Source organism: Falco punctatus (assembly GCF_963210335.1).
Source record: "Falco punctatus genome assembly, chromosome: Z".
NCBI classification, from domain to species: Eukaryota; Metazoa; Chordata; class Aves; order Falconiformes; family Falconidae; genus Falco; species Falco punctatus.
Window position 1 is genome coordinate 28,013,316 of NC_137586.1, and position 24,599 is coordinate 28,037,914.

Genomic DNA, 24,599 nt, shown 5'->3' on the forward strand with positions numbered 1-24,599 from the left:
TCAGTTTAAGTACTCCCCCTGAAAGTGTCAGGAGTATTTTATTTTATAGAATCACCAAAAAGCAAACCTTTGAAGAGTCCTCAAGAGGCCTCTAGTCCACACCTTGCCTTAACACAGGATCAGCTCAACCTAAATCACTCCTGACAGATGTTTGTCTCATCTGTTCTAGAGACCTTCCAATGGTAAGTTTTCATAATCTCTGTAAGGCAATCTACATAAGTGATAATTTCACCCTCACAGTTAAAAAGATTTGAAATGCTTAACCTAGCTCGCCCTTTCTCAGTGTAAGCCTGATGCCTCTTGCCCCATCCAAAATGGGTGCGAAAAATATTATTCCTTTCTCTTCACAGCTTCCTTTTACATAATTGAAGGCTGCTGTAACAGCTCAGCTGAGTACATCCTCTCGCGGTATCTTAACAGAAGAGTTGCCTTCTGCAAAGCTGGACCTTTTGGAATGTCCTCAGCGGGGGTGGAGGGGGAACATGACACGGACAGCAAAATCATTAGCCTGCTTTGAAAATGCTGAACTTGAAGTGTTATAATATTTTTTAAACACTGTATCTCCCCATCTCATAAAGTCAGAATGGCAAGGAACATAAGGAACTTGCTCTACTGCTCCACAGGGAAAATTACTTCAGGATCTCCACTGGTGATCAAGATTCTCTCTGAATATTTGGTGGCAACCCATCCAGACTTCTTATCTTTCCATTTCAAGTGGAATCAAAACTTTGAGACAGAGACAAATCACAGAAAACCAGGGCAAGCTTCTTTCAATAAATGAAACAAATTCCAGACATCAGAGTGAAACAGAGCTTCAGCACACAGACTAGCACTGCATCAGCCAGCAAACCTTCACGTCGCATCTGAAACCTTTATTTCACTGCAGTGCTAACAGAAGCAGACACATTAGCAAGATGCAGGGGGGATTCCTTAAACTAGAATATCATTAAACATATACATATTATGTACCTAATTATTTCTAGAACACACATAAAATGTCATGTCATTATTTTTTTAAAAATTAATCTTCAAACTTCCTTCTTACTTGTGACTAGCTTCCATGTGATCTGGTGCATTACCCATGCAACATTTATTTTCTCCCCAGGTTCTGGGCAATGAAATTGCTTCTTGGTCTCCCCACTTCAGATTCTAGGCAAAAATGTGTCCAGCTGGACACAGGATCTGCTGCAGGATCCTAGGCCACAGAGGAAATTAAGCGAACTATGGGGTTTTTTCCTCAAACATCTGCAAAATAGTTATAATTTCAGTCTTTGGAGACAATGATCATCGCTGCATTTTAGTTACCAACACTAATATGAATTACAGTGTTTACATACCTATTAGATGAGATGGCATATATGATTCAAAGTTTTCAAATACATGCAACCTTTAAATTCCACTAAATCCAACTCAAGCATTTGCAGAACTGCTTTGCTGGACAGCAATAGGGAACCATAGAATGGCCTGGCTCTGAAGGGACCTTTAACAATCACCTAGTCCAACCACCCTGCCATGGACAAGGACATCTTTCACTTAGATCAGCTTGCCCAAAGCCCCATCCAACGTGACTTCGAACACTTTCAATAATGTGACATCCACAACTTCTCTGGGAAAATGGTTCCAGTGTCCCACCACCCTCATGATAAAATAATTTCTTCCTTATATCCAATCTAAATATACTATCTTTCAGTTTTAAACCATCGTCCCTTGTTCTGTTCTTACAGGCCCTGGTAAAAAGTCTTCCTCCACCTTTTTTACAAGCCTCCTTTTTTTATTGGAAGGCTGTAATAAGGTCTTCCTGGAGCCTTCTCTTCTCCAGGTTCATAGGAGAGGTGTTCCAGCCCTCTGATCATCTTCACGGCCTTTGTCTGGACCTGCTCCAACAGGTCCATATCTTTCTTGTGACAAGAACCCTGGAGCTGGCTGCAGTACTCCAGGTGGGGTCTCACAAGAGCAAAACCCACACAATGAGTGAGCAGCTAGATAAAGTCATCCCATAGGGAATATGGAGGCATGAGGATCTGACTCTAACGCACAGCTTCAAAGCCCAACCAAGCATTATTCATCAAACAGCCTGGATGTGAGACCACCCTCTACAGAAGAACACTTAAATGAGCAGGGCTCAGGCTTGCCAAAACCTGTCCAGAGATAGTGGAAATGATGGCTGATGTGCCACTTGAAAAATGGGAAACCCCTGTTCACCTTCCTCCTCAGTCAGATGGGGTTTGAACCCACACACATCTTCAAACTTCCTCTGATCTCTCATCTCGTGAGAGCACACCCTGTCCCCTCTGTTGCAGAGTAATTGAAAATGGGTCATGCCACTGAGGGAAATCCAAGTGATGCAAGGCAGCAGACCAAGAAAGGAACAGGCTGACTAGCGGGAAGTCTCTGCTGTTTGGACATGGATGCATTTGTCATTATACTGTTATCAGACGTGAAAAACTATGTTGGGAGCCAGGGTGTCCCTAGCTATGTTTCTGAATAGAGATTGATAACATCATCTGTGCTTTGCACTGGCCCCAGTGCTATTCCTGTACCTCAGAGAGTCTGCCACGCAAGGACTTTAGCAGACTCAAGGCTATGCCACCAGACTGGACTTCAGCCATGCACCACCAGACACCAGGCACCAGCATGCCCTTGTCCAGCATGCTTATATGTACACCAAGGAGTTCGAGTTTAGATGCCCAGGAAATGCTGTGATCCAAAATATAACCCCTGAATAAACATTATGTGTTTTAAATGTTAAAATGTTGACTAAAAATGAGCTTTCAGAATTGTTCCTTGGTCTACAGTACTTCAGTTCTGCTATAATGTCCCACTTTAGACATCCAAGTGGGTTCTTTGGATGCTTCCAACTAGACCATTTTTTCTATAAACAGCTTAATAAGCAGTCAGCCCCTAAGTCCACCTAATTAAAACACATGCAAATATATCAACTAGTATTAAGCACACTAAGCATCTGATTACCACAACCACACCCCAACCCTCAGATTAAAAACACAGGAGCAAAAAGGCAAACTTCACTCTGAACTCCATCCTCTGATTAAACCTTTGGCCTGGGGCCAAATATACATATTTCTGTGTATATTACAAGGTGAGACTAGGACTTTCCCACTCGGCAAAAAGGGAGCCCTTAGGACGCCTTCTCTAATGAGGGATAGCCTTCTCTCCACTCCAGCACTGCACCAAATAAAGTTTCTCTTCTGACAGCCAAATCTCAAAAACAATGCAGCATGAATAAGGCTGCCAGAAAAGAACCTAGATCTAAAAAGAATTAATGAACAGTAATTAATCTTTGTAGCCTTAAAACACCATCTATAACAATAACTTCTATTTATCTCACCACAAATATTCTAGCAACTAATTTTTATCTGCCCAAACTAACAACCTTTGCCTAGCCTTAAGTTAAATTTGCTCATGGCTAGCTTAACCACCTGGCAGCTTCACTGGCTTTTTTCACTCCTGATGCACTTAGCCAGAAACAGCACTCACATTCCTCCCCACACTTCACCTCTACAGACCATGCATTTGCTGGGCTACTTCCCTTACTACTGCCACCTGGCTTGCCCAACAGCGAGCAGAACTTGATGACACAAAGCAATTACTAATAGCTTCACGATACTAACATCTGAAACACAAATTGTGAGACTGAAGGATAAATGGAAAAGTACATATGTTCTTTCAATACAAAGGAAGTATTTTTAACCATGAGGATGGTCAAACACTGGGACAGGTCACCCAGGAGATTACAAACACTTCATCCTTGGAGGTGCTCAAAACCTGACCCTGAGAAACTTGATCCAACCTTGAAGCTAGTCCTGCTCCAAGCGGAGGGTAAGACCAGGCCACCTTCAAGGACCACCTCCACCCAAATTCTGCTGTGGTTCTATTCCAGGTTCATCAATGTCAAAGCAAAAAAAACCCAGAAAGACACAATGACTGATAATAAGCTTTATAAATAGACTGGCCTAAAACCAAAAGATCTGCACTAAAAAAAAAAAGGAAAAGTTTTGAAACAACTGGGTTTTACCACTTTTTCTCTTAAGAACAATTTCCAGTTTTGATTCTCCTCTTTCCCACTACTTCTTACAGCTCCTCACTGTGACAGAACAAATGGAATTTTCCCACAGTTTTCACTTGCTTTTCCCCTTCCCCTGGGGAAGTTTTCAAATGTGTCAAAATGGTGGGGAAAAAAAAACAACCAACCAAACAAAAAAAAGACAGAAACAAAAACATCAAGAAATAAAAAAATATATATGAAAAAACATCATCATTAATTCAACTGCATTCAGTGGCAAACAGGAAGAAAATAAGGTAAAGAAAAAACACAAGGTTACTTCACCATATACATATTTAAATGGTATAAAATACCATTTTCCATGAAGAAACAAACCCGACAATTCCCAAGATTTGAAAGACACACTGCTGGCTGATTCATACAGGGTCAGCTACTGTAAGGCAGGTGGTGCTGTAAAATATGTTCATTATCAGGACCCTTTGCATCACATCCCGATTCTCCAGCCAAGGCACTCCGAGTTACACAGAGCTGAACCAAACACTGTCTGTTTTAAACATTAAGTCAGTCCTTTTGTTCTTCCTTGCACTTGAATACTTTCCTATGTCCAAAACAATAAACTAAAAACAAATATTTCTCTCTGACAGAAATGCCTAAGCCCTTTCTGGGCTATGAATCTCATTCATTTCCTGGAAGGAGACTAAAAACCTCAGGACTTGCGACTTGAAAAGCAGGGGGAGACATCAAAACTGGCTGACAAATTCCAGCTTTTCCTGGCTTCATACTTTTATGTATTACTGTTCATTTTTTTGTTTTTCCTTTAGGTATGAGATCATTTATAAAGCCATCTTCTGTGCACCCCACCACTGCAAAAACACACACAAGTGGTTTTGTGACTAGACAGTGGCTGCAATGCACAAAGTTAAGTATATGAAAGCCCAGGACTGCAGTGACATGTCCCCTTTCCACTTATTATCTGCAGCATCCCCCTCTTCTTTAATTAGTACCCATATTTATCATACCTTTATCAACTAACACTCAGAATGGTTCACTTCTGGCATCAATGCTGCAGAAGACAAGGAAGAGATGGGGTGGAGGTTTAAGCTCCATCACAAAGGTGGACTTCAGGGAGTCTAGCCCCAGCAGTTTTAGCAGCAGGATGATTAGAGAAGACTCCCATCCACCAGCTCCATGCAGTAAAGGGCATGCATGGTGCCACCATCTACACCATCAGGTGAAGTTTCAGTTGACTTTACTGCTCAGGTGACCTCAACAAAGATGCAAAACACTGTAGGAGATGTTTACTGTTAGGAGAGGGATATTCCTCACTCTTTTGTACTACAGCCAAACATTCCCTCAAGCTGTTTGTGTTGAGCACCACTGCAGCACTCAACATCAAGCAGGGACAGCCTCTCAGCCAGAAGCAGAGAGCAGCTCTCCAGCTCACAGCCAACCCAAGGTTAGTCAGACCATCACTTCATACCTGGTCCCTCCTGCAGCAGAGCAGGCTCCTGAACCCCACTACTTACATACTGCCTTCAATAGGAAACTTGATCTTTTGTATCTCTTACAGTATTTGCTCTGTTGTCACTCTGTGTATCACCATCTCCTCCATGTGCTCAGGGGTTTTCCCAAAAAGCCCCTTCATGGTCAGGAGGATCTCAAACTTCTTCTCTCTGCTATTATTACCACTTACCAGGAGATGATGATCATACACTTGCTGAGGAACCACAAGCTGAAGTACGCTTGCCAATATCTCGTCCCATGCCACATGTTTCTTGGTCCGCAGCAGGCACTGGAAGCAGCATTCTCTGCTTCCCGATGCCCAGGCTAGCATCATCCTCCCTCTGGCCTGCACAGTTTCCAAAGGGGCAGACTCCTACATGGCCAAAGATTGGTTTGTTCCTCTAACCCCCACCTAGCCTGTCTGACCAGAAAAATATTACCTCCCCTCACAAATGTCATCACACCTAGAAATATTTATCCACTGCTCCCAGTGTTTTCCTAATTCCAGGAAGAAGAGACACTTTGTCCCCCTCTCCCTTTCCTTCTACAGGAAAAAAGAAATCTAAAATTCCAACCAAGGAAAACACACAGACAGAATTTTCTTTAATTTTGATGAAAAATATGACATGCAACAGCCAGTTTTCAACTGATGCAGCTTAGCAGGAATGTGTTCACACCAAGTGGGAACAGTAACAGGATTTACAAAGAAAAGGGCAGCGAGAGGGCAATAAAGTAAAAAATGCCACAGAAAAAGGAAGAGTGTTCCCCAAAGGCAAACTATAAAGCTGCGAGGCTGGGTATTTCACACCACAAGACTTATTCGTAGAAAACAATTACAAAGCATTTATGAAATAAAACAGAAATTCTCCTTCTTCACGAAAGAGAATTAAACAAGTACAGACATTTTCCCCTTCCCTATGACCCACAATTAATTCTCATAATTCAGGCTGTAATTTTATTACTTCTACTAATAGCCTTAACCCTAAAAGAGCACTCTTTCTCTTGAAAATAACTGTAAATAGCAGCAAAGCTGGTAGCAACTGTTCTTGTGTGATTACCAACACAGTTAAATCACACAGACAACCTGAACTCACTCTCCCAGCAATGCCCTTAAAAACTAGACAGAGATGCCCTCAGCCTCCTGTGCATGAGGTGGGTGTCTTGCAAGGTCCACATTCCTGTGTTCCTGCTCCCCCTCCAACAGCCAGGGGACATAAGCCTGAGTGTGTCAGCAACAAAAAAGTTACACTGAAGATGCTCAGCCTATGGTTCTTGGGGGCTGCCAGCCCTAAAATATTGCCCTAACCTGATGGTAATAAGAGAGAAAGGGTTACTTGGAAGCATCTTCTCATCCAGACTAAACCGCTTCATCTTTCTTTCTTCTGTTGTTTGCTAAACTGAAATACTGTGGGAAGAGTCTCTTTTTTTTTTTTTTTTAGAGCAGCTAAACAAGTAATTTGGCTTAATATTTAATACTGATTATCTCTGTAAATTGAATAATCCGATTTTCAGAAGGAAAATACCCTTTATGAAGGTCCAATCAAAAAAAAAAAAAAAATCAGCTTCCCCTGTCCCCCTTCCCTGCTGCTCATTCCCACTTCTTCAAACCCACCAACGAATTAATGTCTAACCACAGCACCTCTGTTGGGTCCCCAGTTTCCTCCAGCAGCAAACTGCTTGTGGGCCAGGTGATCTCAACATCTGACCAGTCTGTGTGAGTGAGCAACTCCTGACACGGTTGTCACACAGGCATTTATTACAAGTGAGGATTACCAGAAGGTCCGTGCTTTCTTGTTTCTGTTGTTGAACTTTAAATAAGGTGGCTAACAAGTCCTGACCTGTGCAACTGCGCTGAATTCCTGAATTATTTGTCCCTAGACAATCCAGGCTCTCACTTTATCCAATCGTTTTCATACTTTATAAAGGGAATACAAACAGTTTTTCTGAATACCAAAACTCCTATGAATAAATTACTCTTCTATCTTTCCATCAAACCGTGTGTCTCTAAATCCTCATAAAAATGAATGAGGTCCAAAAACACCAGATGGTGCAACGATTTTCTCCAGCAATGTATCACTTAAAAGTGATCCAATAAAAGTAATCCAGGAGCTCTGAAAACTGACAGAATCTCACAAGCATGAGGTCCTAACTAGTGATGGATGATAGCAACCACATCTTTCACAACACTGATACTAAAAAGAACATCCTGACACTGTCAAGTGTCAAGATGCCATCAGACCTTTGGGCCAAAGAGTTGTAGGCACAGCAAACACTGAAAGAAGGTCTCATCCTCTTTCTAAATGCTCATAAATTCCCCACTCCTCACCCATTTTGATCTTTCGGAGCATGGGGAAGAAACAGAGTGCTGAGATAACTCTTGATCACCTCATGGTGGAATATGATGAACCTTCTCCTCCCTCCTCTTCTCACCTGTGCTGAGACCTGAAGCCCCCCTGCCCCAGGCCATCCCCTTCTCCCCCCCTCTCCTTCCCCTGCACACACGGGGCTCCCTCAGTTGCATGCAGCCCTCAGCTGTGCTTGGCCTCTTGGCTTTGGGGATAAAAACACAGCGATAGGGACAGCACAAGGAAGCAACACGAGTCAGTGCTTCTCAAGAGCCAGGTGAAAGGAGAATACAGCTGTAAGAAGAATAAAACCTGTACACCCACAAAAGAGAGAGAAAGGATACAGGAGCCAAAGAAAAAATGATACAAACTGCTTAGAGAACACCAAAATAGATGTCAGGCCTGGCCCAAGCCTGGACCTCAGAGAAAGACAAAAGGAATGACTGACCTCCTTGGACTGAAGGAGAAACTGTCTGCAGTTTTTTGGAGACCCCCCCCCCCTCCACAAGGGAGGCCAGTAAGCACTGCCCAGGCAGGACTGCACTGAGAGCCCCTCACTTACCAGGCCCCAGGAATCTGAATCGGATTTTATTTCTTTCAGAAACAAGGGCAGAGATCCAGCTTGTTTAGGAGCAATGACCAGGGTACAAGGGGAATTGTCACCTCTTCAGTTGCAACAGTGCCCATGAGGCAACTGCTAATGCAGCCTGCTTGGCTAACACATTAAATGTTCACAGAAACTTTGAATAGCAACTGCAGCATACGTCCCTGCTTTTCTGCTGTATTCAAAATTGTTTATGTATAATATTTAAATCTGAAAAGTAAATAAAGTATGAAAAAGGCATAGAAACAAAAAATACAATTCCTATAAAAGTCTCATGAGGGCACATACTCTTTCCCATGTGTTGGAAGAGCATGGAAATGTTGCAGTACACCTGAAAGTAACAATTAGCATAACTAAAAATAAAAAAAATTGCTATTTGGATAGCAGTTGTCCTGGCAGACCTTACTACCAGTGGAGCTGATCTCTGGTACCCAGCTGACCTGACGCCTGACCCACCACACACCCAGCATAAACTTCCCCACGTTTCAAGCGAGCAGGCACCCAGCTGGCTTTGCCCAAGCATCTCTCAGTACTGCTGGTATCCCACTGATGCTTCTGGGCTGGGCTTCAACTGGTTTTGATGAAAAGCTTAGCCAAGTCTGTGAACAAAACTACAGCTGATTTCTTCAGGCTTTGAATCAAGGTCTTCATTGCTAAGATCCAACAGCCGTTCCAGCAGTTGAGTAATGTGAACAAATATTTACTACACACCAAAACGAAACAAGTAACGTGGTTTGGGTGGATGGTTTTTTTCCTCTCCTGTCTAGGCAATATTTGAATGAGACTTGGTATTTGCTTTTACATGTCTTGAAAGAGCTGCTTACAAGGCAGACAAAAACCATCCTCCTCCTGAGGAAGGCAGTAGCAGATTTCAAGCTATCTGTCATTAAGAATTAGAAAGATTTAAGACGGGGAAAAAGCCCTCACTCAAAGAAATAGGCTAAGTGCTGGGGTTTTTTACTTCCCAAAGTCTTGCATGAAACTCTCAGTTTGGCTCATATGTAAACTGCCCATCCTCCAATTTTTAGCAATTTAAAGTACTAAAAGGAAAACAGCCAAAAGTGCCAAATTTTCAATGAAAAACATGTGCAGCCATTAAGTTTAACATTGTTTCCAACCTCAGCTATAAATCAGCTGGGCCTGCAAAAAAAATTACTCTTCAGCAAAACCTAACTACAGTTTTCTGTTTGCAATGAAACCTGAAACCAGGAAAATTTCACCTGATTTTGTTACAAAATTTTTCAATAGCATACCCTAATGTAAAATTTCATGTATATTTTCATTCCACTTCCTTTACAATAAAAAAGCCACAAGTCGTTTTATGATATTCTCCCCAAAGAATGATCATAGTCATAAATAAAGCACAAACACTGACAGAACCATGATATAAATTATGTTTACACTGTACATCAGAATGTCTACAATAACACATTCTTCTGTTTTATGACCATCTCCTTTTTGTCTGTGTAATTAAAATATCTCACTTGGTTAGAATCACAGCAGCAATACTTCACTTTCAAACAGATAGCTCTTTAATCTTGCAAAAGCAGGGTCTTTTATATACAAAAAACTGCATTCACAGTGAGTCAAGGCACAAAAAGCTTCTGGAGAGACCAAATTACAATAAACATTATTATCCTTTTTGAACCTCTAGGCACAAAGCAAATCTCTGATTACCCCTCTCATACTTGAACAAAGATTTATCTTAGCACAAAATAAAGCACAAGGGTTGAGAACCTGGGATAAAACGGCAAGATACTCTGCCCTGAACTGCACACCAAACCGCTGTTAAAAGCTTTCCAACTTAAAATAAAACCTTACCACCTTCTGAGAAGCTTCCTAGGATGTTCCAGGTCAATGGCAATTCTTCATGAGCAACAGCCATCATCAAATCATTATCCAGGGACTGCAGATCTTCCCTCCTTAGCCCAAACTTATCCAGCAACATCTTGTGACTACTGGCAGTGACACATTCCGCATGATCAACCAGAAAGCGAGACAACTTGCAACACAGATTCTCTCTGTAAGTGATGGGACAGCTGCCAAGGACCACAGGTGAGTATCCCCTTGTGTACATTAACACAGAGACAGAAACTGCTTCTTGGCATCCATGGCCTGTAATTATAATGTAAATTAATCACTAACATTACCTATGTTCAGAAAACATATTAGTTTTTCCTCATTCCCCACAGGATCTAAGAGCTGTGACTGCTCATCCAGAATTATTTTATTCTTCCCTCTAATTATACCTATTTGTCATAGGGCATCCACCAACCATTTCTAGTGATGAACTTGGATTCAACTAGACTGCAAACAGCCCATCTTCCCAATTATACTAACATAATTCTAGAACCAGTCTTTCTGGGTAAAGATTTTTTAACCACAATGGAAAGAAGCTGTAGGCATATCAGGATGAAATCCCACAAATTAAAAAAAAAAATTAAAAAAAATAAGATGCTCATGAACAGAGAGGCAGAGCAGCCTGCAGCATGACCTCTGAGTAATATACTTATTTATTAACACCCATTTTGTACCTACCAGGGTCTCCATGTAGGCCAAAACCCAGAAGCTTTTAATTAATGCACACTTCATGCTTTTGGCAGACTTGACAAAATGCTCTGTCAGCCCTTAACTTACAGCTGGGATGCTCGAAGTCCAAGGGAATTTCTCTCTCAAACCCCTTAAGCACCTTGTCCACCTCTCCTTCTGCTTTGCCATCTGAGTGAGGGTGGATGTCATACATCTAAAAGTGGTTCAAGCAGTACCCCTTACTGGAGAGCTAACCATGATGTACTATGAGTGCAAATCCAAATTTTCCAAAATATCCCTGAATAACTAACAAGCATATATGTAGCTTAATAACTGCAGAAGGAAGCATGTACTTACCAAATCTGCAGTTGTTTTCAAAGTGCTCTGCACTCCCTTCTGTTTAATTTGGCCACTATGAAACAACACTAACAGCAGCAGGGCTATATTTTAACCTCACACACTATTTTCATCTGTTCATGGCTTCCACTGGGAACAGCAGAGGATTAAGTGCTGCCTGTAGCCTCCTGCTTTTATTCCTAGCCCAGAAAAAAATCATTTAACAGTGTCATTTCAGGCCTCTTAAAAAAAAAAAAAGACTTTGCTATCCTGGAGTAAGCCTAGCATTGCATTTTCTCCAGTTGTAATCATGGCAATCATTTGCCTTTCACAGGATCAAAGGAGCCACCATGTAACAGCAGCGAACTTTCCCTTTTTACACTCAGCAGTTACTTTCAGACTCTAAATCCCTTTTAGAAAACAAGAACAAATAACAAGCAGATCCTATTGCACAGGTACATCATGTCTATAGCCACCTACTCACAAATGAAAAGGTCACAAAGCACACAGTAAGGGTGACAACCAAGGTTTATGTTACACCCATGATGAGGGCAACACCAAGGCAGAGCACCAGCTGGCAGGTAACACAAAACCCCCCTGCTTGCAACAAGGCACCCCTGGAATGGTTTCCCTGACACCTCTACACTGTGTACAGCTCCAGCAGAGCTCCAAGCATTGCATACCTCCACCATGAGGGCCTTGCAAGCCAGGCTGATTGCTGTACGCAGGAAAGGCTCAGAAGAAAACATGACTTTTGCAGGTGTTAGGATGCCCAGGGGTGAATGGCTGTGACATAGAATTAATTCACATTAAAAATTACTCCATCCCTTTAATGCATACCCAACTATGCAAGCCCAGTAACACTGTCCACACCTGACACTGCTGGTGTGTATTGCTACAAAAGGCAGGATCACCTGTGGTCACTCACACTCAGCATGGATCATAAAGGCTATCATTCAGTTCCTGCATTTCCTCTAAAACAGAGTTACACCAACTTGTCCAGTTGTGCCCAGCTTTGAAAAAGGAGTAGGGTACAGCACAGAGATGAAAATGCAAACAGGAGTTAACGCTCACCTGGAACAATGGACCGAAGAGTGCTGTCACTAACTCGCTCAGCAAACATTATATGCCTCTTCAGGGATCCATCATAAACAAAGTAAAACTCGGCATCCTCTGGGAGGTAAATATCTCTGTCAAATTTTGCACGTATAGTCACCTGTCCCTGAAAAATGAAAGCACCTTCAGAAACATCCAGTAAATTTTTCATCTCCAACAAATCCAGTGATCTATACTTCAGATGTAAGTCTATATTATACTTTTCAACTCTACTGTACAGATCCAATAACAAATCTGCAGTTTTCTGCTTCCACTTGGAAAATAACACTGGTTTTACGCCTGCACAAGCAAAGGTGATTTTTAAAACTGCCTTTTAAATAATGTCTTTCAACTAATCCCTTTCATCCTGACCCATATAAATATAACTTTTATATTTATATATAAAATTATACATATAATTATACAATATGACTTTTTATTTTATTTTTATTTTAAATGCATTAGAATAAGCAAGTCAGTAAACCTGAGTATTTTGCTATTTACAAAAGCACACTTTGTGTTAAAAAAATGTAAAAATTTAAAAATGCTTGAAATTATCTTAGACTCAGTTTACAAAACAAAAGCACTGATGTAATTCTACAACTGACTGTGCTAGTTTTAGAGAATACCAGTTCCCAGATAGCTGCCCATGGGTTTCTTTATAGTAAATAGAAAGCAACCAGCCAAGAAAAATCCATCACACAATAGCTTCAAAAAAGAACAGGAAAGAGATCTGAGAAGAAGCAAACAATAACAAATGTCTGACATGTCTGAGGGAGGAAATGTAGATGAAGTTGCATTTCCTCAAAGAGGAGAACAGTGTGCCTCACCACAGTCCCTGGATCCCACAGTTGCTCTAAATAAGACAGAATGCCCCGACATCTGGCAGAAACGGTGTTTTCAGGAAAACATGCTGCAGAAGAGTATCTCGGCCATCCACACGTCCAAACGATGCCTGCCCTGCCTCTATTCAAAGCAGTTACCACAGCACTGACTCCACCAGCTCCATAAACAAGTCTGGTAAAAACCAAAGCACGACATGGCAGCACAAAAATTTCCGTGGTTGAAAACCACTTATGCCCCTGATCATCCTGACCAGCATCCAGCTCCTTCCCCTGTTCATTACACAGCAAACACACACTTTACTGCAGCAAGACTTGCTGCCCTACAGATCACATCTCCTGCCTTCCCCAAAGACAATCTCTCCTGTCACTTTTAACAGCATGAATCCTGCATTTGGTTTCCTCTTAAATACAGACAGATCAATTGAACTAGGGATGAGAAGTCAAAGGCTAGTTTCAGGCACAAAATCTGCCTCTGATAGGATTGCTCCTTTAAGGATAGATGTAAACAATGTTAGGAGTCCAGTATCGAGAGTGAACATGCCTGTCATCCCCAGAAACTGATAAGGCACCTCCTTGTAGTAGCCTGATGTGTTACTATACAGCTGCCAGGTGTTTTCTCCTATTTCTCCTTGGGTTTTGCACTGTTATACCCAGAATTTTTATTAATTTTTACTATTATCAATTTATCATCCTTTTTTTAAATAATCCTTTTACGTTAGTTGTGAATAACCCGTTTTGTCTGTTGAGTGGAATATGGATGGCTATTTTGGAGAGACAGGAAGATGGTAAATCCCTGAAGACACTCCACAGACTGCTCCAGTGGATGTTCAGCTGACAGCAGCCTGGTACATGGGAGCGTATCAGAATTTCTTCCACACAGGCACTTGTGGCCACAACTCCCAGACCACCTCTATAACCTCTGGACCGCTAAGGCTGAGGGACTACATAGCCAGCCAGATCTGACATTGTCTTTGCACTAATTATGTGAAACAAGGGAGATATTTTGTGGCAATATTTTTCATTTCATAAGCCTACTCTTGTCAAGGGCAGGGGAATCAAGCTCGAATTGTAGCCATTGGCTTATACTGCTCATTTTTTAAAAATGTTATTTAGATGCAGTAAGGACAGAGGACTATCTTAAACTGATCACACTGCATAATGTAAAGGCATGAGGGAGAATTTCACAACTCCTTCTAACAGGTGAACAAAAAAAACAAAAGGGAAAAGATGGAGTAGAAAGCTCACCTATATATTATGAAAAGCAAGTTTTTCATAATCCACTTCTTACAACAATCCAGAAGAAGAAATTGCTGGTATTTAAGCAACATCTTACAGAAGGAAGGCAAAATGGTGACAAGATTGTATCTGGCCAAATAATTGATTCCCTTGGAAAATCCCATATGATCCAAAAAGAGAGTTAAATTGTGTATTACTAGACAGCGATCAAAGATAACCAAGAAAGTAACTTTCACAGAGGAATATTAAGCTACACCTTTTCTGATACTGGATGGTTACTATACCTGGCATCAGAAACAGTTACTTCACAAAGGACAAGCTCCTATCAACTTCTCCAGCACTTCCCACTTGCCATCACATCCATCTGGTCTTCAGACGTTCTCATTTCACGTTGCTCAATGCCAACATCTTCTTCCTTGCTGCCTCTACTAAAACATGCATCAGTTTGCTGTTTGGATACCACAAGTGCCTTTTGCTCTAGCTTCAAAGTACTTTTTTTTTCCCACCTACTCCTCTCCAAAATACCCTTGGTGCAGTTATGTCATCTCCCCCCCTTCTCACCACCTGAAAACTTTTACAATTGCATCCCACTACTGCTGGAATTCACCCCTACACTTTCATCCCTTCTTGTACATCCACTGCTTTGCACAACACTTGTTCCATGCAGCCACGGCCCGTGCCAGCCATGCTCTGCCTGCCCTCTTACAGGACAACTCCTATTCCACCACAGCCCCTCTGGCCCCCTCATCCTCTCCTCTGAGCTACAGCCTGAACCTCACTGGCTTCAGATCTACACGTGGCAGAGCCTATCTTAGCCTCTGTTTGGGAAGGCATACTTACTGTACCTTGAAGACACTAGTACCAACCTCCATGGAAGCTCTGATCTTTACAAGGTAAGATATGCTAGTCCACTCTTTGGAAAATACATGAAAAGATAAAATGATTTGTGCTAAAGGGAACACCATGGCTGTTCAAATTGTATCTAAAACTACATTTAAACCTGAATATTAAAGCATATCTTCCTTCAGCACCATCTTCCCTTAGCACAGAACTACATCTATTTAACGCCAGGTTTGAATGTAAAGCAATACTTCCAATAAAACCGTTAGGGATCTATATGCAGCAAAAGAAATGGTGTTCACAGGACGGAGTGAAACCAGAAAGAAGAATCTCACACTATGTTTGATCAATTCCTTTCCTACATTTGCAAAAAACTTTCTTTTTCTACATTTTTTTACATTTTAATATAGTTATTGTACAGTTAACATAATTACTAGACAATATGTTGCACATGTAGCATTCATATACTCTACATCCTTCCATATATGCACTAATAAAAAAAAAAAGATGGTGTAATGCAGCTAGACAATACCACAAAGAGATGTGACTGATGGAGACCAGTGCACCCACAACCCATTTGCATTGCTGGCACAAATGTGTTTATTTGGCAGACCAGCCTTTCCCACTTTTATGACCACCTGCACTTCCCTCCAAACACTGCTGGTAGAGGCTCATTCATTACACACATGAAAACAAAAATACCACTGAACTCTGAGGATGCTTTTACTCCTGCTGCAAGAGGTGTCCCCTCCATGTATGCCTATGCACACATCAAGGGTCTTTTCCCATTCTTTTTCACAGTGAGATAGCACTGCAATTAGCACCCTGTTCATTTCCTCCGTGTAAAGCTAACTTTGTTACCAGGACAATTTAATTATTTTTTCTTCTTCAAACAGAGATCACTTGCAGTCCATTGTAGAAAAATCCTAGGTAGAAATATACTTAGAGAAAATTATGCATGTTGTGAGCCAGCCACCTCCAGAATTTGCAGCTGGAAAAGGCAGGATTCAGCCAGCTCATGAGCCAGACTAAATGCAGACTTTCAGTGTGGAGAAGGAGGAAAAACGAGATGAGGGAAAAGTCTGCCAGCTTATTTAGCTCTTTGCAGAGTTCTTGCACTCTGTTCTTGGAAGTATGACCTTGCTTTTAGCTGCATTTAATTACAAAGCACTCAATGACATTGACTTTAACCACGCTATCAGCTCGGCACACAGGCAATTCATTGTTTTATTGAGAGCTGCCCATCTTACTAACAACAACTGTACATTCTTCCACAACTTTCATCAATACATTGAAGAGCTTTGGGCCAAAAACCTCTCCCAAAGATGATACACCCCAGCATTTGTCACATGAAGGTCTGGGGAAGAAACTGATGCAAATAATAAAAAAAATGGAAAAAAAACCCCACACCAAAACCAAAAACAACTTAGGGTGTCACAAGTCACATAAAAAAAAAAAAGCCTGGAAAGACTAACATACAAAGTGTTGAAAAATATACACATTGTAAACAAAAAAAAAAACCCAAAAGAATTCAGTGCCACAACTACCTTGGTCAGACACTGGAACAGGCTTCCTGGAGAAGTGGTAAATGGCCCAGGCCTGTCAGTGTGCAAGAGGCATTTGGACAATGCCCTTAACAACATGCTTTAACTCCTGGTCAGCCCTGAAGTGGTCAGGCAGTTGAACTAGATGCTCATTTTAGGTCCCTTCCAATGGAAATACTCTATTCTATTCTACTTTGAGTTATGTTTTGTAGTAATTATTAAAGCTCAGTGTTAGAGAAGAGCAACAGAGCTTCAGAAACATGTACGAACTTGATCTCTATCAGCTTCTTTGCACACAGAAAATCAGCTCACCTAGGCAGAAACCCAGAAGATGTACATTAGCCCTTTAAGAAAAGGCTTATTTTATTAGCTTAAATCTGAGGGGTAACCTCTGTCTTGCCATTACACCCATTCCCTCAGAGACATTTATTTCCTGGCTCCCTCAGGTAAGTCCAGTCCAGCTCAGGAAGCAGGCTGAAGCAGAAACTACCTGAACAGATCTTTCCTCTGCAGACAAATGAACTCAGAGAGTGACAGAAGTGGGAGCAATCCCAGCTCCATCCTCCTCCTCCTTTCCCAGCAAGGCATGCAGGAAGGAGGGAAGCGGACTGGATCCTGCAATGAGGCTCAGTAACGTATTCCTCCACTAAAGCGATGCCCCTCTGCTTCACAAGGCTTTCCTGGAGCTTTTTGGGAGATGCTAACTCTTTTGTAATAGAGCCTCTTGGCAGAGCCCTATTGCTCAATCCAGGCTCTCAATCAAAACATGTACCCACTACATCAGGAGTTTCATGAGAAATTCATACTCACAGAAAACATTTGTTCAGCATCACTCTCACCACATCTGGGAAAAGCACTTCTCCACAGCTTCCCACCCCATTCTGCAGGGCATGACCAAAGTACCTTCTCAAGTCTGCAGAAAACCTCTGACACTGACATATCACTAAAGCATGAATAGACTAAAATTACAGTTATCAGCATTTAAAGGTAGGTAACGAAGCCTTAATTCACTTATCAGTACAAAACGCTGTGCTCCTACAAAGCAATGTTTGTTCTGAGTTTGTTCCAGACACTGAAGCTGGAAACACATCCCAACTGGCATACTTCTTCTGTACTTCTAAATATAGAATGAATTTAGGCTTAACTCTTATCCTTTTAGGTACCAAACCCCAAACTAGGTAAGTCACACAGGCACCTCCTCATTGGAAAACCAGCCAACTGGCCTGAATACAGGGCAGCTGTCAGATCGTGGACCCAGAGGACTTCACTGGGTCAGATTCCTGACAATTTACCCGTTGCTAGGTGTCTTTGACACCATTTTCACAAATTCAGTTGTCCAACAACAGTTCAACTTCTCTCCCATTCCTTCCTCTCCCTAAGCAGCTTATTTATACCCTCATGGACATGGAAGAATCTAACAGGGAGTTACAGGTTTATTTCTATGTGTAGGTATGTTCCAGCACGCCACTCAGGGTCCACGTGGACCTCAGATAACTCAACTCCCTTTTAATCGAAGCAAGGGGAAAGTTGTGCCATTTCACCATCTTGGCAAATCAACACACTCCCGGTCACAGCTGTCTTCTCAGGCAGATTCGGGGGAAAGTACTTGCCCTCAAATTCAGACACTGTCAATTCTGATGGACTTGTAGAGAAAGCAAACTTTAAAGTCCCAGGGCACTTACTGAGACCAGCCTTTACCTCCCTTAGATTTACACCTGAGTGGCTCAGAACAAGTACTCAGCTCTACCGAACCACCACAGGGACAGGAAGGAACTGGAGACCCCCCAAACACCATCCAGGCCTGCAACAGCAGAGAACTTCAGGCAGCCACACCAGCATCTCTGACTGCGAAAAGATCCCAGATATGGTATAGAAGAAAAAGAGCATGGGAGAAACCCTTCGTCCATTGAAGCCAGGAAGAGTTTTGCCACCTATTTAATGACAGCCAAGATCATCATTGCGATCCTTGAAATAAAAACCAAAAAAGCATATACAAGGGTTTGGGAAGAGGAAGCTGGAGCTATGAAGGCATTAAGATAGACTGACCCAATTCTTAATGCATTAAACCTGTGGCTGAGCAAACGTTTGGCAGCTTTGACCTCTCTGGGCTCCATAAAGGAAAGGACACCTTTTATCACCAGTAAAAACACCACGCTACCACCCGGTGCCAAGGAGATTAGGAAGGTTTGTGTTGTTAACAGGATTTATAGCTCTATGCATGCTTTCAATGTAACCAAACAGGTTTTTCCCATTTATGTTTTCCTTTGGTTTCTCCAGGGCACTCAAGAACTGACCAGGTCAGGCCACAGCTGGTCCTCTGCACCCCACATCCCAGGCAAGGAGCAGCAAAGACCTGACTCCCCACAACCTCAGGAGAAGAGCTCCCACCTCCAGCCACGCTCCGACCCTCTCCTGCATCCCAGAGAGGGACTGCGGCAGGCTGCCCATGAGGAGAAGAGAAGGGAGGTAGCAAACCCTCGCAGGAGGCACGGTGGCATCCAGGCAGGCAGGGTGGGTCAAAGAGGCGACCGTGGCACTTCCAGCATGCCTGGTCCCTACTCTGCTGCAAGTCACCCCACGGCCTCACAAAAAGCTGGCCCTTAACCTGAACCGAGCTTCTTCCACTTTGAATTCATTTAGCCACCACCAGCAACCTACCCCAGCAAAACAGGTGCGATGCAGGAAGACTTCCAGCAGGCTTCCAGCCCAAGGCCTTCATGCTGGCTAACAAACTTCCACGCCTGGTCCCTATCCGTGCATACACAGCCTGTATAAATCAATTCTCCCCAACAGGCTTTTACCATAAAAATAATACATCCTAAAGTACACTAAAAACGCCTTTACCAAACTATATAAGCAACATACTAGCCTGAAAAATAATATTTTATTCAGTGTTTTCAAGGATATTATCTGTAAATATAATGGTACAGTCACCACATGCTCCAAGAAAAATATACAGGGGTATAAAAACATACAGGAGTAAAAAAATTGCTTTTTTGCTCCCAAAATGCAAGTCCCAACATCTTGAAGTAAATGCAAATCCCCAAGTACTGGTAGTAATAATGGTGCTTTTTCCTCTATGTAAGCTGTCACTAGCCACTACAATTTAACATAAATATTTCCTCACTGTTCAAAAGACTCACTTCAGAAAATCTTTACATTTTAAAGTGAATTGTTTAAATATATTTTACGTATGCTTAGACCAGAATAGTGGCAACATATTTCCCCTGAGCAACCGTACCATTTTAATGACATTTGCTGCAACTTAGCTGCAACTACAATCAATCCTACACAAAAGTGCTTTTGTAATAAAACACAAAACAACTACACTCAAATCATTAATAACGAGGACAAAGCTATAAACATGCCTTTCTAATGTGATATTTTTATAATATCAGTGATATTTTTATAATGTCCACCACATAGTTCTTGTAGACAGACTGCAGTAAACATTGTCATGGACTTATTTAAGAAAGTACATGCCTTATTTGAATGGAATGCAATAGGATTCAAGGCTAAAGACACAATTCAGAAGCACTTACATCCAGGGAAGGAAAGCAGTAACAAACTGAAAAACTAATTAGGAGATAAAAGCTGAACAATTCTCTATAAGCATTAACTTTCTAACTGTACAGCTAATAACATCTTAAACAAAAATGGGTGGGTGGGTGTGTCCCCAATTTAATGACTTAAGAGAAAAAGCAACTGAGTATAACTGATTTATTTTCTATCCAGAGTAACAGAACAAGCATAATTCCACATGCAGACTGGAGACAAGGTACGTGATCATACAGTCATATTTAGTATTACACATTGCCCAAAAGCCTACATGTAGATTTTTATAAAAATTAAATAGGCACGTAGGGTTGCTTTGAGAAGAACTGGCTCTCTGCTGATTTACACAGTGCAAAACACCAGCACCCTGAGAACGTCACTCATTTGCAACAGGTAGAACACGGATCTTCAGCCTCTGCTCCTGCACATAAGACATTGCCTGCCTGCAGGAAATGCAGCACAGCAGATTCTCAAAAAAAATCAGCTTTATGCACCAAATATTTATAGATACTTCTTCGACATACAGCAGTTTTGTGAGAAATGTAGAAGAAGCACTTGCACAGACACCTTTGGACACAAGTATCTCCCCCACATTCGCTTAAGGCAGGACAGCAAAGGGAAGCCCAACAACTAGCAGCTGAGGCAGCCCTCCATTCTTGTCAAAAGAGTGACAGAAAAGTGTTTGGTGACCACTTGCATCCCAGAATATAATCTGAAGGATGATTCTAGCAAGATCCCAGCACAACTTCGATGAGAAAAGCACTAATGGAGAAATTTCATAATGAAGACCAGTAAACTGTCCTCTTTTGATATGAAATATTAGCAAGTTCACACTTTAGTTTAGATGCAGTGCCCTTTTGAAAGGAAAACAAGTGTTGGTAGAAGCTATTGCCATCTTTTTGACTGCTAAGTAGCCCACATAAACTGCAAAAAAATAAAGCATTCTGTTACATTCAAACTGATGACAAAGCACACTCCCAGCAAAAAAAAGAACAAGAAAGATGGAAGAGAACCCGAAAAGTCAACTAACCAATTCTCTTGCCTCAAGGCAGGATCAATGCTGCCTAAGTTATTCCTCAAGGATGGGTTCTGCCCACTCTGTTCTGAAAGCAGCTCCTGCAGGGTTAGCTAACTCACAGCACTGGGAACTTCTCCCCAGCTGAACAGTTCCCTATCTGGCCTCTCCCTCCTTCCATGGCTGGTACATATTTTGGCTTTTTTAAGGGTCTACAAAGTCTTTGGCCTTCATAACATGATAGCTGGGTGATACAAAATGGCCAGCAAAGTGACAGAAAGCTGCAATAAACAATTCAGCTTAACCTCCGTTTCTGTACGACTGTTTTCATGCACAAGCTGAGCTCTATAGCATGGTGATGACTTCAGAGCTGGGTATTTTTTTTATTTGTTTTGAAGAGGAGGTGAGATGAAGGGTTGTATTTTATTTTGTTGGGTTTTAATAGATCAGCCTTAAATCTTGTGGGGTTTCAGTCAAGATTATTGCAATACTTCTCCCTTGGTGACAAACTGAAGTATATCTGGTGTATTGGGAGTTTCTGAAATTGCATACACTGGCATTTCCCTAAAGCTGATGCCTCAAAATAAGCTATACTTTCTGCCTCCTCACTAGCCTCAATACAGGCTCACTGTCTTCACGGACACAGGCAGAAGAACAAGTTTCTTATTGAGAACTGCAAGAATTGGCCCCAGGAAAAGGAATTAGAATCCAACGGAATTAAAAAAAAAATGCAGGCATCTAAAATACTGCTTATTTACTGCAAAACCCAATACAATTCCTCTAAAAAGAGGAAACCCAGTAACAGGTAATAACACACAGATGTCTGCAAAACTCTATGCTGCTCTGCACTCTTAATTTGCCTCTTATGTTATCCACTTTAAAAAGAAACACATATTGACATAGACATTAATACTTATTGATGCATTTCATTCAGTGCACATGCAATACGCCCAGATGTTTCCCAGGTCCTTATATTCTACAGCACCATCTTACCACAAAAAATTGCCCTCTTCAGTCCTGTTTCTACAGTTGCACCCTCTCAGTCAGCCTTTCGCTTTTTGTTTGGCTTCTGTCAGCTTTTCTGGCTCGCATTGCATTCATCTGTGCTGCAAAGTATCATCCCAAAAAAGATGTCAAGCACAAACACAGCAGGAGCTTATGGTTCACCCAGGTTGTGAGGGAAGTCTGGCACAATTTTAGGCCACAAATAAACAGTACAACATGCAGCAAGAAGGCAGGCAAAAAGGCATAACTCTGCGATGCGGGTACATAAAGCTTTCACGCTGCACTGCTGTACTATATACAAGGTGGTGGCAGGGCAAAGGAACAACTAGGGTACTGAAGGGATTAACTCATAATGGAAGATCAAAAGGCACATAAATAAAATATAACTTGAACAAGCAGCCATTTCAGAAAGATACTCTAGTGCCAACTGGAGAAGCTCAGACACTTTATATGTTCACAAGTAGGTGACTACAGGAAATCAGCCAAGAGCAAGAAAGCCCCCAATGATCATAAAATGAACAGAGTGAAAGCAACAACTAATTTCCTCCTCAGCACAGGCTGGCAACACTAATCTCTCATTTAAAGGTACAGTTGGCAGCAAGACCATTTACATGCCTCCATGAGGAACATCCAGCCACACTAATCAGACCCACACCAGATGTGGGCACACACTCTCATTTCTGTTGAATCAGTGAGAGCACACAATACAGCGCTTATGCCAGCTTTGTGCTTTTTATGCCTGCTGTATGTCAGCAGCAGGAAAAGAGACAGTACCTGATCTGCCTGCTGGTGCAGAGTTAATGAACTGATGTTTTCAAACAAACTGACCCAGAGTTTATAGCAAATTAGCATTTTCATTCACATGGCCAGTATTTTCTTTATCTTGTCGCCAGCAGTCTTAAAGCTGTGTTTAGTGCACCATCGAACTGGGACAACAGGTAAGGTAGAGGAAAGGTTTCAGTCTCCCACACGACAAAAGTGATTCATACTTGTGAAGAACTAGCTATCTTCTAATTCGGGAATTGCTGGATGGAAACAAAAATAGCCTGGAAGCATTTATCAGAAAGAAGGCAGGGAGGGTTGGGGGGGAAGGAAGAAGAAAAAAAAAAAAAAAAATCTTTTCAAGCATTACACAGTGCCAAAACATGTATTAACATTCTTGCTGTTCTGTCGTTAAAAATATTATTCAGTGTTTTGCTGTCAATGGCAACACAATTTGTATCGGTGCATAAAATCATACAGAGGAATTAAGAAGCTTGGGAATAAGCTGTTCACATACACAGGTCAGAAAACTTCTGCAGTAAGGCATATTAACAGAAAATGAACATCCATTCTGACATGTAACAACTAAAAAAAAGGAGCCACCTTTTTCAGTTGACTTGATTTAAAATATATAAATCAGATTACTTCCTATTGTCATATCCTATGTGACATCAGGGCTCTACTGTTGCAGACACTATACAAATACATGTAAGCACAAAGTCCCTGCCCAGAAAAATCCCAGTCTAAGGACTGAAGAGGAAAACAAGAAACGGAGGAAAAATAATACACCATGGGAGCAAAACATTATCTGACTGCTGACGGACATGCTTTGAAGTACCCATTCTTTTCCTTCATATCTTTTAAAATAGATCCCATTCTTTCACATGTACTTCCTCAGTCTCATTCTGGCAGCCAGTTTGCATCCAAACACAGGCTAGCCTGTGCACTCCTCTGTGTGTCTCCATGCAAGCCACCCACAATGGACCTGACCAGGCTCCCACAGAGGTCAAGAACAAAACACTCATGACTCCAGCCAGCACTGGATCAGGCCAGCAAACACAGTTCCATACATTAGCAAGCACATGCTGGAAGCCCAACACACATTTAGATTTCTCTTTTGTGTTTTGAAATCGCTGTCTAAACAAGATGGTGGTTTCAGCCTGGCTGAACACACAGACTGGCCCGCGATACGGCCAAGCCTACCGCAACAGCGAAGAACACAAAAGCACAGGATGGCCAAGATGGGCTAGAAACCGGCTTCTTTCCACAAGGTGCTGGCTAGCAGAGACTGAACACATGCCAAGAGCAGAGAATTCAAAATCTGTATCCCACCATTTCCCTTCCTTTCCGCCTCCCTTCACATC

At 41.8% G+C, this 24,599-nt stretch overlaps 1 protein-coding gene across 8 annotated transcripts in view; it reads right to left on the reverse strand.

The window, feature by feature from the left end:
• Positions 1 to 24,599, reverse strand: part of ARHGEF28 (Rho guanine nucleotide exchange factor 28) — a 196,749-nt gene that overhangs the window by 155,578 nt on the left and 16,572 nt on the right. For 6 of the 8 annotated variants that reach the window (XM_080372217.1, XM_080372219.1, XM_080372220.1 and 3 more), the window contains 2 exons: positions 12,413 to 12,560; positions 10,295 to 10,588 (listed from right to left, as the gene is read on the reverse strand). The exons of 1 other annotated variant lie outside the window; for it this stretch is intronic. In XM_080372217.1, coding sequence (XP_080228343.1) covers positions 10,295 to 10,588; positions 12,413 to 12,560 — 442 coding nt within the window. Of the gene's footprint in view, positions 1 to 10,294; positions 10,589 to 11,359; positions 11,473 to 12,412; positions 12,561 to 24,599 lie in introns of those variants that run through there. One more of the 8 variants, XM_080372222.1, reaches the window with a different exon arrangement.